General features: G+C 40.5%; 1 protein-coding gene across 1 annotated transcript in view; it reads left to right on the top strand.

Annotated features, from left to right (window-relative positions):
* Positions 1-9,380: 9,380 nt before the first annotated feature.
* TBC1D9B (TBC1 domain family member 9B) overlaps positions 9,381-16,323 on the top strand; it is a 42,860-nt gene continuing 35,917 nt past the window's right edge. The window contains exon 1 of the mRNA XM_081318320.1: positions 9,381-9,536. Within this exon, the coding sequence (XP_081174446.1) occupies positions 9,419-9,536 (118 nt within the window). The 5' untranslated portion in view covers positions 9,381-9,418. The remainder of the gene's footprint in view (positions 9,537-16,323) is intronic.

Here is a 16,323-nt window from a genome sequence, read left to right as displayed (position 1 = left end):
TATGTGTGCAGTTTACTCCCTAAATTGAACATTTACCTGAAGTATACCTGATAATACCAAAACACAGTCTCATCTCTATTTTAATTGGCAATAGCATGCTGGGATCTTGGAGCGCAAGTATCTTTCCCAGGCTTAGATCTTAGATCTCCTGAAACTGAAAATATTAGGGACAGAGTTTGCATGCAAAGACCTTTGCTTCATCAGAAATTCTGCCTGGCTTCTCTTGCAGATAGGTAGGATATAGAGATCACCATGTGTTTTAGCTTGTTTTCCAATCACTAATACTTTAATTACTGCCCAAGTCATTAAAAGCAGCATTATCTGGAACTGAGAGTTCTAAAAATTAAGACATGAAATCTTCAATAACTCTAGTTGCCTGGCAATTCTTCTTGGTCAAGATTTATAATACAGATGTTTTCATATCGTTAGATTTATTTATTTATTTGATTGATTGATTGATTGATTGGCCACCCATCTTACCACAGGGTAACTGATCAGCTTACAATATTAAATTTATAAAATTATATAAATAAAATGCTACGATAACACAGAAATACAAAATACAATACATAGCCCTAGGTAAAAAATAGTGCGGGAAGGAGTAGGATAAGCGGGAGAGAGGGGGGATCTATTATATGTGGCACATAAAGTGTTGTTTCCTGAGGAGTTTTATCACTGTAACAAAAAGGCTGTTTTATGTGCTTTGTTTTACAGGCAGTACAATACACTTGTCTAATCAAGTGAACAAGAGTCCTTAGCCCAGCTTCAAAGATTGGGAAAGCATTTTATGGATATTTGGGCATAATCATTTTTTTTTACTCCTGTTAGACAATATGCTATTATGGTTACTATGTTGACTCTTTCAGAAAACATTGCAGTAAATGTAGTATTTAGTTATATTAGTATAATAGTCTGAATTTCACAATGTTCTCAAACTGCACAATTGTCAAGGGCAGCCCCAAGAAGACCCATTGCCTAAGCCAGGGGTAGGATAGAGCCGAGTTTGCCTACCCCTGGCCTAAGGCCTACTACTCTGCTCTCCACCATCCATCTATGTGCTTTCCCTGGCATTGTTAACACCATTCCTTATCCTCAATAGGTGTTGCTCAGAGGGCATTCCCAGAGTGGAATGCTTATTCTGAAGGACCACACAGTTAGGCCCCATGATACTGCTGCTTTGAGGGCAGGTAAATGGCAGCAGATGGAAGCCTGAACAACCTCTTCTCCCAGCCTGCTGCTTCCCTAACTGGAGTGCAGGGGTGGGGAGGAGATAGGCCTAGAAATGTTGTGGCACAGCAGAAGCATGCAACCTGACTTTTGAATGGCATACTGGAACCTACCCTGCAGCAACTAAATGGCAGTTGGAGAATTTATATTTGAGTTAATATAATTTAAATGAATGAAGGGCAGGTATGTCGTCACTCACAGCAATTCATAGATTTCCCCTTCTGACACATTAAGCATACAGTTTGGCACAAACATTTGCAAGGTCAGCATCCCGAAGTCTGAGGCCTGCAGTTAAACATTCCTGATCTGTATGGTGTAGTGTTACAAATGGTGTTTCAATCCATAATAACTATGAAAGCATGCGGCACAACTGCTGCTACAGCAAGTTGTGGGTCTCATATTGACCAAGGCACACAGATTTCCCACCTACTCAACATATGCAAGAGCTATTTTGGGCAGAGATAAGTTCACCCAACCTGCATCTCATGATTTTCCTGGAGCCTCTCTCGGAGGCTCCTTTTCCACTTTATATGTTTGGTCAAGAGGATATTCCTCTTGGATATTCCTAGCCTTCCACATAGCTTTTTTTACAGTATCAGAAGGGGACTTCTATTAAGAAAGCTCATTTCATATGTTAATTTCCAGAAGGGTGATTCAAATAATTGTAATTTAATATCCTGAAGAGAATATCATCAATATAAAATGATGACAGCTTCTGGGGAATATAAAAAAAGAATGGTAACCACCCACACCAAATATTTATATCGAATAAAAATAGGTTAGGCATGTTGGATATTTGAATCTGGGATTCCTGTGACATCTTATTTGCCCTGTTAGCTGGTGCTGATGGATGTTGGAGCTGAACCATTTGGAGGGACATTAGGCCGTCTATCTTTAGCTGGAATTCTCCATGTGTTCCTCCTAATTGTATGGTAGAAAATTGAAATAGAGTAATATTGTTACATGATTAATTCATATTGAATAAATGCAATTATAGCATATCCTCCATAAATTGCTCCTAATTACAATTCTCAGAAATTTAGAGGAATCAATTTTTCTCTATTCAGAAATAGATTGTTGACCCCAAAAGCAAAGGAAAATGTTGCGATATAACAGGTAAATCAGTTGTTCCAGCCACGTGTTTTTACATAGCAAAATGAAAGGTTAAAGTTTCAAGCCAAGTGGCATAGCAAACCATAGCTATATCCACACTACAGAATATCTGCTTATGTTATTTTTATTGTCATGCTTTCCCCAAAAGTATTCTGAGAAATACTGTATAGCAAATGCTAAGAATTTAATTAGCAATCTCTATTGCTTTCCTAGTCATCAGCACTTAGCTTTATATCAAAAAGAGAATGGTGGTACAATCTAACTTTAACAAAGATGAATCATTATATAAGTCAGTCGATGTTGAAGATGTACAGTCTTAGGGCGCATAATCTAGCCACCTGAACTGTTTTATTTTTAATTGAAACCTTTACTAAATTTCCATGAGCTCATTTTTGATTAGTCACTTTACAATGTGTTCTGCTTATGGATTTTTCTAATTAATCCTGCTACTTAATTTTTCCCTGTCCCTTGAAACATGTTCCAATTTATACTATTCTCCCTTACCTTGGTGCCATGTGTATTAATACTGTTCCTTACAGTTGTCATTTATCATTCAGTTTCTATCCAAAGGATACAGAATTTGTGAGAGTGGGAGAAAGTGTAGGAACTAGAGTTTCCCAGGGCTGGCATGTTGAAAATGTCAATACAGCTTCCATCTTATTCTAAGCATGAGAAGCATAAAGCAGGGTTTCCATTAAGTAATAGGAAGGGTGGGAGAAAATGTGTTGAAAGGAAGCCTAAGAGGGCAAAAAGGGCTGCAACTGCACTTGTAAGAAAGCAATAAATTGGAGTAGTTATAGTCTAAGCTGTGATCAAGCTTTCATATTAACTGCATTGTAATAAGTCTTTGGGAAAGCAGTCAACACAGCATTCGTTTAAATTTCTGGAGCTAGACAAAGGCATGAAGAAGCATCGCAATGTTCCATTATTCTCAGTTATTTACAGTGATCTCTAGCAGGGAAGGACAGGTCAACGTTGCTGTGTTCCAATTATTTCCCAGTGGTTTAACACAGGTTTCCCAACCAGACAACGTACAGACAGCTACATTAGAATCCCCATCATATCAAGCTAATTCAACTGGAAGTTAGGGGAGGGGGGATACTTTTAACAGCTGCTCGTTTATTCTTATATATGGTTTAATTAACAAGCAAATCAGATTTATAGCATCTCAATAGAAAGTCTGTATCTTGACAGTGCAATGCTACTCTTTCTCAATTGCATTATAGCTTTGTCTTTGTTTTGCCTTATCGCTTATTAACTTTTACCCTTGCTATTTCACTACATCAATCTGTAGTATCCATGGTCTTGATGAATTTTTTTTATTAAGGACTATTATGCTAAAGGAAATTGCTACAGATATTGGTACAAAGCCTTATGTTTCCAGAAGGAAACTGTGTGGCTTTGTTGTCCATTTAGAAGCTGAACATTTGCAATGAAACATTAGCAGTGTATATCTACTGCTATTTCCAGGGATGAGTGGAAAGGATTTTGTGCATTCTTTCAATTCTTTTTATACTTAATTTGTATGGTCTTAAGTGTGCATTCTAGTGGCACTGAAGCAACCTAGCTGCAGAAATTACTGCTGCAGACTTGCACATGAAGTTAAAGTGAGCAAAAAGTGTCTCAGCGAGAACTATATTCACTTATGAGGGCTATTATATCTGGGGCTAGGCAGGAAACCAAGGTAACAGTGGGAAAGACAAGGGAGCAGATATGCATTGATCAGTAAGTTTACATATCAGCATAGTTCAGGAGAACTTGCTGCTCTGAGGTCTATCCCCACATATGTTTGCATTATCCTCACTTTTAGAAGTTTGCATGCAAGACTGCAGATTGCAACCTTAATCATGCTGTTTGGTTATTTTAGTTCAATGTATTAATTTCAGTGTAATAGGTTTATCCAGATGCAATGATTGGAGAAAGCTGTCTTTCTTCTCTTAGAAAGATATTACTAGATAGGTTTGTTTATATTTCATCTTCAACTGCAGAGGAACTCAAAGTTTATCGGCAATAAGCCAGCAGTGTGTAAGCCCAGATATGGGCAGAAAATTAGCAAAATCCTCTCATGAGCTGCTCTAGGCATATTAATGGATTTGCTGGAAGAATTCTGGTTCACTTTTCCCACTGTCCAGCAAATTAAGGAAATAAACCCTAGGGTGTGACTTAACATACCCCGGGTTGGATCTAAACAGGAACTACTTTATTCCATCAGTTGTTCTAAATTTGTATTCAGTGCTTTTATTTACTCATATGTAATATGATTATAATACCTACCTCACAAGAATTGTGTGAGACTTCATTCATATTTATGAAGACTGGCAAGCTTTTTGCATGGATGGTGCTACGTAAACGCTTGTATGTGTGACCGTTTTGAAGATGTTGGCTTGTTCACTCATGTTCTGATTGCCCTTTTTTTTATTATAGATGTCAGGCATTCTGAGGTGCTGAATCATATTAATGAAAGCTTTGTGAAAATATTTTTGTATATTTACAGTACTTGAATTGTCTTCCTTTCTCTTGATTCTTTGTTTGTTCACCTATGCTTGATTAGTCTGCTTGTAGCTGTCGACTTTTGTGCATCCAAGTGACACAATTGAAGGGAATATAATTTCAAGAGGATGTTCTTAATGCAGTTAATTGATGTAGTCCTAATGTTTCCAGGATGCCTACATTAGTTGAATGATTTATCCCCTTGGAATTGCTGGCGTTATCCATAATTTAATTTTAGCAATGGCTAACTAATAAAAATGTGATCTTTCAAATAAATAGATTTCTAAAACTGCATGTTCTAATTGCATTGAAAACCAGTGCTTAAATTGTAGAGGGAGAGGTCAAGGGTCTGCATGAAATCTAAAACCCCAACTTTTGATTTCACTAATTTTATGGAATCAGAGGTCTTCTCTGCACCTCTTCCCAAAATAGCAGATGAAATACAGTCCCCACTTCCCCCACTGTAATTTGAGCACTGCTGGTGGCTCCAGGGAGAGAGTGAAAAGACCTCAAAATTCCCAGCTATCACATTTGCTAACAAGTTAGTGAGGCTGATCTGCATCAACTAAAAGCACATATACAATAGCTGTCACTTAAGCAGTTCTGTAGCTTGGTGAAACGAGTGGCCATTTTTCTAGCAGTGAAGCAAATTGCACTTTGAATGGCTTTGACTGTCCTATTTCCCTTTCCAAATAAAGTTGCTGTTTTACTTACAGCAAAGGACTGAAAAAACGATTTTGCTATAGTTATGATGGAGGTAGTGCTGGTTAGCATAATGTTATTTGTTCCAGGAAGAATTAACCTCAGTCTGGTATTACCCAGGCACTATATATGAAGGTTTGCCAGCTTTTGTATCCGTCGGCTTTTGTGCCTTTATTAGTTTCACCTAGGCCTTGTAGTTCAATTGGTACCCTTTGTCCTGGTATAAATATGTGGTGATAAAAGAGAGTTGCAAAAATTGAATTCTTCCCTGCTGTTAATAACTGAAACCACACTGTGATTTGCCAGGAAAACGTGGAGATAAACAGGCAATTTCTGTGTGGTTATGGAAAAATCAGCATTTGTGGGATTTTTTTTCCAATGCAGCCATCAGAATGAAGCATTTGTTTCACTGCACACCTATTTTCTCTACATCTGTACATTTGTCACTGAAGTGATTAAAGTTTCACACTAAGCCTTATGTCAGGAAAAAAACATCTTTCAGAAGTGCACAAAAGCTAGAAGTATCTCAGTTACTGAGCAGCTTGCAGCAAAAGAAATGGTTTATCAGGAAGATGCCCTTTCTGTGCCATTTAAGGGCTATGCATTCAAATCCTTTTAAGATTTGTGGCTTTAAATAAGAAACGGGCATTCTGTTAAAAATATACAAAGGATTGGTTCAAAGTGTCAGACCCATTTCAGTGATTGCACTGAATCATGATTCGAGCTTATGTAACATCTTAAGTCCTAGCTCTTTTCCCAAACAAGATTCAGCAGATAGCTATGTACTTAAAGGTGTTATGTTTGCTCAGGATTTCCAAATACAGGTCAACATTAACTATGCACAAAAAAGTAAAAAAGAATGTTGAGAAGGAGATAAGAGTGTGTGGATTTGACAAGTGAAAGTTATTAAAATACCAAATGCTGAGTGTGTAAAATACAATGACAGGGCTTATGTAATTGAATTATTTATTGCCATATTGGGAATTATACTGATGGGGACAGTGAAGAAGTTGAATGATCCAGAAAGCTACTAGAGGCTGGCAAAGTGAAAAGGACTATTTGCCTTGTGTTTAATCTTGGCATGTGCAAGCAGTATGCCACCCTCATGACAATCGGAAATTTCAGACTTGTGTGATAAGCTGTAGCCTGGCAGCCACAAAAATTCATAGTCTGCATATTTTGATGTCAGTACACTACTGTATTGTAGCTGTGTGGTATATGCTAAACCATTAATGGTGTATACCTTTATGTTAGAGTTTGCTAATGTAATACATTTCAATAAAAAGCTGTTTAAAGACACAGTGTTGTTCAATGGAAGCTGTGTTTGGGAGAACTGCATTGCTTGCTAAATCCCAATGCATAATCTGTAGGATTATCTTTGATTTCAGGGCCCAGCATGTCTGTGAGTTGCAAGCTGGCTAGTCACGTGTTTATGTCTTTTCTCTCTTTCACTTCTCCCCCCTCATCCCACTTGGAAATTCAAAATGACACACACACACACACACACACACCAAAGTTATGGCATCAAAAAGGGAGAATAGTTTAGGAGGTAGGAATGGTAATCTTATGTCCCCAGGGAACCATTTTTAGAAAATCAGAGAGCTGTGCTCTAATACTGCATTTTGTTCATACTCATATTTTGCACTGTACAATAATCTGCCCCTCATTATAATAATCTTCCAGGAAAACGTATTAGATTTCCTAAGGGAAAGGAGTTAGATGGGAGAAAAGGGGGGGGGGACACAGTGAATGTTGCTAGAGCCCAAGATCAAGATTTATGGCTTCTATTTACATAGAACACTGAGCATAAAAATGCAAAATGGATACAAGTGATCTGCAGCCATTAATAAGTTTTAGTACAAATTAAGAAGGCGAACTACAAAGGAAGTTGTCTTTTCCAAGATCTATGGATGCAAAATCTCCTGTCCCGAGAACTGGAAGATATAAAACCCACAACAACTTGATCTTGCTACGGTTGAACAAAGCCTGTACTTCCCCATCTAGACTCACATAACTCCTATCTGTTGGGATACAATTTTGAGATCATCACTTGATTGAGGACAAATATGTATACCTAATTATCATCAATGGATGATTGATGCTGCACCCCATACCAATGGAAGACTTCGTGTAGGAGTTTATTTTCTCTCTTCCACTAACACCCACTGGAACCAGCCCTGGATCAAAGAAGAGAGCCACCATAACACCATGTTTCTCCCAAGATAAGACAGTCCAGATGAATACCATCTGATTTCACTGATACTTGCCTTGAAGACCTGGCAACTGGATTCCTGCAGCATGCATAAGGGTGGCGTTTGAAGATGATTTGGAAATTGTGGCTAATTAAAAAAGCAGTGGCTCAATGACAAGTGGCATTTCTTAAGGTGACCTGTCACTCATTGTTTAATGGAAGGCTGCTGAAAGATTAAGGAGGGTCAGAATAGGTGCACTTACCCTGAGCCCACCAGAGATCATCAATAAGTGCAACTAATGCTCTCACAGTACTGCGCCTCAGTCTGAAACCAGATTAAAGAGTCCATATTTATTTCAAAAAGATGCAGAAAGCAACTGGCAACCAGTATCACTGAAGGATCACTGAAATCAGATGGCTGTTCTCCAAACAAGGGTGCAACTTATTTAAAAGTTCCACCCATGGTTGGGAAGTTATCTAGCATCATTGTTGACTCCAGAGCTTAACTCTTTAAACGCAATCTTTTTTTTTTAAACAGGTTAATCCAGCAGCTTAAAACGGTTAGGGCTGCTTTATGAACGGCAAGGACACTCTGAGCTAAGGGAAGTCCCAAAGATCTTCCCGTGCAATTTGCGACCATTGCACAGCCCTAGAACCTAAACAGCAGCGGCTTAATCAGATAACCATGGTTAGGCAATCCACAGATTAACGCGTTACGTGAACACAGCCTGAATCATCACAGCCCACCCTCCCCTCAGCAAAAGCCGGCCTGATTTTCCTTTTAGTTCGGTTCTAGGACGCTGAGCTTGTCGATCAGAAGGTCGGCAGTTTGGCGGGTTGAATCCCGAGTGCCGCGTAGCAGAGTGAGCGCCTGTTACTCGTCCCAGCTTCTGCCAACCTAGCAGTTCGAAAGCACGTAAAAAATGCAAGTAGAAAAATAGGGACCACTACGGTGGGAAGGTAACAGTGTTCCGTGCGCCTTTGGCGTCTAGTCATGCCAGCCACGTGACCACGGAGACGTCCTCGGACAAGCGCTGGCTTTTTGGCTTTGAAACGGAGATGAGCACCGGCCCCTAGAGTTGGAAACGACTAGCACGCATGTGCAGGGGGGGGGGAACCTTTACCTTTTTTACTGCTAAGCAATTTCAAAGGTGCGGGTCGCTCTCAACAAAAAATAAACGTCTAAGACAGAGGTCTTCAAACTTGGCCCTTTTATGATTTGTGGACTTCAACTCCCAGAATTCCTCAGCCAAAATGCCTGGCTGAGGAATTCTAGGAGTTGAAGTCTACAAGTCATAAAAGGGCCACGTTTGAAGACCTCTGGTCTAAGAAATATGCACAAGAGCAAGATCTAAACACGTGGGCCGCAGGTCATTTCGCTCCCCACGGTTCTTCTGGGTAATTTTAAACGCCCGAGATGCCGGCGGCTGTTGGCCGAAAGGAACTGACCCGAGCGAAGGGGAAAAAAAAGAAAAGAAATGCCCGGCCTCCTAGGCTGCCGTGTGCCAGCCGCGCCGCTAGAGGGCGCCGCCGACAGACGCAGCCCTGCTTTCTCGCTCCGACGGTGGCGGACGCAGCCCCGTCATCACCTGTGACTGCTGGCCCGAGGGCCGGTTCTGAGAGGGCGGCGGAGGCGGAGGTGGGTGGCGTGGCCGGGGCAGCCGCCGAAGCAGCAGCAGCAGTAACGCCATCACCATGTGGCTGAGCCCCGAGGAGGTGCTGCTGGCCAACGCGCTCTGGATCACCGAGCGGGCCAACCCTTTCTTCCTCCAACAGCGGCGTCGGGGCCACGGCAAGGGGGGCGGCCTGACGGGTGAGTGGAGCCGGTCGGGCAGGGAGGAAGTGGCTGCCGAGGTCGCCCCGAAAGGTCCGCCCCGTCTCGTAGAGAGACGGAGGCGGCGGTTGTGCGGATCGGCCGGGGCCTAGGTTCAAGGAAACGCCTCGCCGGGGGCTTTTGGCACCCTTCGAGTGGGTGTTGGCCCCGGTGTGTACGGAAGCCCAAGCGAGCCGAGGGGTTTACGCCTGACATGGACCAGCCTTGACGGGCCTCTTTCCCTAAATGCTTTGATGGCGAGATCTCCCCCACCCTCCGGTCGGCTTTCTGAAGATGCTTCTGGCCTGAAATGGTATAGGGCAGGAGTAGGCAACCTTGGCTCTTTTATGACTCGTGGACTTCAACTCCCAGAATTCCTGAGCCAGCATGGCTGGCTCAGGAATTCTGGGAGTTGAAGTCCACGAGTCATAAAAGAGCCAAGGTTGCCTACCCCTAGTATAGGGTTTCCTGCCTGAGCAGGGGGTTGGACTAGATGACCTCCAAGATCCCCTCCAACTTAGTTGTTGTTGTTGTTGTTGTTGTTGTTGTTGTTGTTGTTATTATTATTATTATTATTATTATTATTATTATTATTATTATTATTATTATTATTATTATTATTATCCCGCAAACCTGAGAAGGACGAATGCTTCTGTTTTGTCTTTGACAGGCTTGAAGGATTCATTAGGTGCCATCAGGTCTTTACCGTAATTGGCATCTCTTCAGAATGTCTGTCAGGCCTTCCTTTGAAAGGCTGATATTGTATTCTGTTGAAGGGAGTGCAGTTAGGTTACGTTGTACCCAGGCATCTACCCAAACAAAATATAGGGTAGATGTTCTGTGGGTTTACCTTTCGGGCTCCAGCAGTTCATGGAAGAGGCTGTTATTACATGTCACTTAGAAATTGGAACATCTGGGGTTACTGAAGATCTTAGTTTCAGAGAGAATAAGATGATGTTCAACTTAAAAGTTACGGTTTTCTTTTTAAAACGGAAGCTCTGAATTGCAGAAGTAATATTTAGATTTGTTATATCTGCCCACTTCCAAAGATTCTATTTTCATTACTTAAAGTGCTTCCGTATTGATGATTCCTACCACTGACACTCAACAATACTTATGCAGCTTTTTTTTTACTTAAGTCTTTTAACTTTTCAAATGCATTTTGTTTGAGAGTGCGTGGTTGTAGGCGAAAAAGAAGAAGCAGTAGAAAAACACAGGAAATTTCTGATTAGTACATAATGTCTATAGCTAAAATGAATGCCTTGACATGAGAAGTTCACAAATGTGATATAGATAATGAGGGATGGATGGACAGACAAACTATATAATAAAACATACAAACAAAAAAACTTGGACCACTAGATCTTTTTCTGCCACCAGTTTTCTGTTTCTGTAACAATATATAAAAGTCAAGATACAATGTAGATAACTTTAAACAAGGTATTTTTTTTCTTCAGAAATCTAGTCCTCCCTCAACATGGAAACTCTGGGTGACTTTGCTGATCACTCTTTCTCAATTCAGCCTAACTCACAGGGTTGTTGTGGGGAGAAATAGGATGCGGAAAACTACACACACCAGCTTAAGCTTGTGTAGAAGAGGTGGGATATTAATAAAACAAACATATATGTCCACATTTTAAGTACAGATTCCATCTTTAGTAAATATGTTTGTTATAGGCAGCAGCCAGTTAATTAACAAGTCTGATAGAGCTTGTAATTTTGTATTTTTTAATTTTAATTTCAATTGTTATAATGTCAGCCCCTACAGCCATATACTTGACTCATATACAGTTCTTAAGTGGTAATAAGTGTTAAAATTGTATAAGAGTTAAAACAAAATTCCAGTAGCTTATGGATCAGGTGGGTGCAAACAATTTCATAATATTCAACTGGAGGCCCTACCCCATGTCTATGAAAATAAATAAATCCTTTGAAGGCAGACAAGGTCAGGATTGTGTAGCCCTGGGCAGTGTAGAATGTTGTTCACAGACCAGGAGCAGTCTTGCAAGTTTTATTGTCTTGAATACATTTCCAAGGTAGTTTAAAAAAATAACAAACACAGAAAAGGAGAATCGGTATGTCACAGGTGAAACTCGCAAAATTAGAATATCGTGCAAAAGTTCATTTATTTCAGTAATGCAACTTAAAAGGGGAAACTAATATATGAGATAGACTCATTACATGCAAAGCAAGATAGTTCAAGCCATGATTTGTCATAATTGTGATGATTATGGCGTACAGCTCATGAAAACCCCAAATCCACAATCTCAGAAAATTAGAATATTACATGCAATCAATAAAACAAGGAGTGTACATAGAACAATATCGGACCTCTGAAAAGTATACGCATGCATATGTACTCAGTACTTGGTTTGGGCCCCTTTTGCAGCAGTTACTGCCTCAATGCGGCGTGGCATGGAAGCTATCAGCCTGTGGCACTGCTGAGATGTTATGGAAGACCAGGATGCTTCAATAGCGGCCTTCAGCTCTTCTGCATTGTTCGGTCTCATGTCTCTCATCTTTCTCTTGGCAATGCCCCATAGATTCTCTATGGGGTTCAGGTCAGGCGAGTTTGCTGGTCAATCAAGCACAGTAATCCCACGGTCATTGAACCAGGTTTTGGTGCTTTTGGCAGTGTGGGCAGATGCCAAGTCCTGCTGGAAAATAAAGTCAGCATCCCCATAAAGCTCGTCTGCGGAAGGAAGCATGAAGTGCTCCAAAATCTCCTGGTAGACGGCTGTGTTGACCTTGGACTTAATGAAGCACGGTGGACCAACACCAGCAGATGACATGGCTCCCCAAACCAACACAGACTGTGGAAACTTTACACTGGACTTCAAGCATCTTGCAGTGTGTGCCTCTCCATTCTTCTTCCAGACTCTGGGTCCTTGGTTTCCAAATGAGATGCAAAAGTTGCTCTCATCAGAAAAGAGGACTTTGGACCACTGAGCAAGAGACCAGGTCTGTTTTTCTTTAGCCCAGGTAAGACGCTTCTGACGTTCTTTGTTGTTCAGGAGCGGCTTGACAAGAGGAATAAGACATTTGAAGCCCATGTCCAGGATCCGTCTGTGTGTGGTGGCTCTTGATGCACTGACTCCAGCCTCAGTCCACTCCTTGTGAAAGTCCCCAACACTTTTGAATGGCCTTTTCCTGACAATCCTCTCCAGGCTGCGGTCATCCCTGCTGCTTGTGCACCTTTTTCTTCCACACTTTTCCCTTCCACGTAACTTTCTATTAATGTGCTTTGATACAGCACTTTGGGAACATCCAACTTCTTTTGCAATTACCTTTTGAGGCTTTCCCTCCTTATGGAGGGTGTCAATGATGGTTTTCTGCACAACTGTCAGGTCAGCAGTCTTCCCCATGATTGTGATTCCTACTGAACCAGACTGAGAGACCATTTAAAGGCTCAGGAACCCTTTGCAGGTGTTATGGCTTAATTAGCTGATTAGAGTGGGACACTTTGAGCCTAGAATATTGCACCTTTTCACAATATTCTAATTTTCTGAGATTGTGGATTTGGGGTTTTCATGAGCTGTAAGCCATAATCATCACAATTATGACAAATCACGGCTTGAACTATCTTGCTTTGCATGTAATGAGTCTATCTCATTAGTTTTCCCTTTTAAGTTGCATTACTGAAATAAATGAACTTTTGCACGATATTCTAATTTTTCGAGTTTCACCTGTATCTAATACCAAAATGTCACCCAGTTTGAGACAGTGGTTAAAACACCAGGCTAGAAACCCAGGCATTGTAGTCCTGCCTTTGGCACAAAACCAGTTGGATGATCAGGTGACTTTCTCATCCCTAGGAAGCAGGCAATGGCAAACCGCTTCTGGGAAACTTTGCCAAAAAACCCTGCAGTGACTTGACCAGGCAGTCACCAGGAGTCCACACTGACTCAAAGGCGCGCGCACACACACACACACACACACACACACACACAAAACCCATCCAAACCCATGCAATTAAATTGCTTTTTAAATTGCTAATATGCTTTGCTACTATGACAGCCATTTAGAGGTGTATACTGGGATATTGCCATTTGTTAAATCATCCTGGGGTGACTCAAATTTAGACGAAGAGATCTTTGACTAATCTGATTTAATATACCATTGGAAAATGTTGTGGAAATATTCTGTTCCTAGGATGTACTGTTATGCAGTGTACACAAAAAGTGTTTCTAAAAATGTGTATTAATGTATACTAAATCATATTCGTACCCATGCCAGAATTGTAGTAAAATAGTTCTTTCTATGTGTGCTTAATTGAATTCACTGAATTCCACAATCCACTGAATGTTTAAATTTTCTGTTATCAAGCAAGAAGTATTGTGGTTATAAGTCTCTTCATATAAACTGTTTCAAAAAATAATTGTGGAAATAGAAGCCAAGGCGGCAAATACTAGTTTTGTAATGATTAGCAATCCAGAGAAACTTATGTGATGATAATGTATGTTAATTTTATGGTACTATAGGATGTTATTTTCAGGATATCTTACAGATTTTAGTGATTAATTGATTAAATCTCAATGTCATTTGAAAAACTCCAGATACAGTACAGTAATTGGATAGATTAATTGTACGGCTTGTTTACATATTCTTTATTTGTTTCACAACTGCTTTGTTTGACTATTTTGTAATTAGTTTACCAGTTTATTTGTTTCATTAGTAAATGAGCCTTCTTGTTGTTAGCTGCGAAGTCGTGTCCGACCCATCGCGACCCTATGGACAATGTTCCTCCAGGCCTTCCTGTCCTCTACCATCTTCTGGAGTCCATTTAAGCTCACGCCTATGGACAGTACCAAAAGGCAAATGATCCTACCATTGTATAAATGTTTTCAGCAGTTACTGGAAATGTCCTCTTCTCCAGTCTAATCTCAGAGACACCAGATGCCCTTCCTGATGCCTGTTCATAGTTCACAGCAGATATATTTTCTTTGTACCCTAGGAGAAAAACATGTGCTGCTACCTAGGATTGAACTCTCAGTCTTTTGAGTGGGAGGCAAGCGTCTTCTCCTCTGGGCCACCATGCTGCCTTCTGCACTAGGCCACCTAAATAGGGACCTTCCGGAAGATGCACAGCTACAGTTTTCATGTATTTAAAAAGGAAAAAAAAATCCATTTTGTCTTGGGAGATTGACTGCTGAGAATCCTCTCTGAGTGGGTTCATATACTAAGCTTTGGTTTAATGTGATGAGTAAATCCATCTTTTTTGGATTAAGCATACATTCAGTTGGTCATCACAGCTGACTGTAGAAATTGTATGTGGGCAAATAGAAAAAGGAGTTTCTTTGAATTCAAATTGGAGGTGGAGCTTTATTAACATACATTTAACTTATCATTAGGTATTATCTATGCAATAATTGTCTCCTAACCTCCTTGGTTACTCTCATTTATTAGAGGAGTGATGTGTGTGTGTGTGTGTGTGTGTATTTATTAGAGGAGTGACTGTGTGTGTGTGTGTGTGTGTGTGTGTGTATGCACACACACACACACTTTCAGACACGCAAGATTCTCTTAAAGTAGTTTTACAATTAGTTTATCTTGTGTTTCCTATCTGGTAAGGCTGACATTATTTTATGGGAATCATTGATCTGAATTATAAACCACAACTCCAGTCAACACCTCATATGGTATAGTGAGGAAGCTGTACTGCTACATTTGAACATTGTTCCCAATTATAAGCTTTAGAAAGGTTCTGGTTGAATATTTCCTAAAAATCAAATTGCTGTAAAAAGTAGAGGAGTTTCTTCCATCAGGCTTTACCAACATGCACAAACATTACTTGCTAGAAAATTGTCTTCATAGCAGTGCAAAATTTATTGTCAGCTATGTGAACATTTTCTCAGAATTTTGAATAATTATTCTTTAAAATTCAGTGTACCCCCAATATTTTTCCTTATATCATGGAATCAAAACATTGGAAAGGCCATTTAAGCTATTGAACCCAATCTCTTGCTCAATGCATGATTCCAAAGTTAAAAAAAACTTTGGCAGATGATTGTCTAGACCAGTGTTTTCAAGCTTTGAAAAGGGTGGACTTCAATTCCCAGAATTCCTCATCCTGCCCTCCCAATCCTGAGAGTTGAAGTCCATGCATCTTAAAGTTCCCAGGTTTAGTTTAGTTTGAACATATCAAAGGAAGTAGATTCCACCATCTTTCTTGGTCATGCCTGACGAAAGCAAATCATTTCCTTTATTTATTTAGCATATTTATTTATTTATTTATTTATTGATGGGATTTATATCCCGCCCTATCTCCTGAAGGACTCAGGGCGGCTCACAATAAAACATATAATAAGTGCATAAATCAAGATAAATGAAATTGAGAACATCAGTGCAATAAAAAATTAGAGAATTTAAAAATGAATTAAAAATACTAAATATAAATTAATTAAGATGCCTGTCAGTCTAGGTCAGCTTGGTGGAACAGGTGTGTTTTGAGGCCGCGGCGAAAGGATTGGAGGTTTTGGGCTATCCGAAGCTCAGGGGGGAGCTGATTCCATAGGGTTGGTGCTCCCACAGAGAAGGCCCTCCCCCTGGGGGTCGCCAGCCGACATTGCCTAGCTGACGGTACCCTGAGGAGGCCTTCTCTGTGTGAGCGTACTGGACGATGGGAATTTGTTCCCGGCAGCAGATGGTCCTGCAAGTATCCCGGACCTAAGCCATGTAGGGCTTTAAAGGTAAGTACCAGCACCTTAAATCTCACCCGGAGGGCAACTGGTAGCCAATGCAGCTCCCGCAGGAGGGGTGTAATATGGGAGTATCGGGAAGCTCCCAT

Source organism: Vipera berus (genome assembly GCF_964194415.1).
Source record: "Vipera berus genome assembly, chromosome: 2".
Taxonomy (NCBI): Eukaryota; Metazoa; Chordata; class Lepidosauria; order Squamata; family Viperidae; genus Vipera; species Vipera berus.
This window is presented reverse-complemented; position numbering and strand designations above follow the sequence as displayed.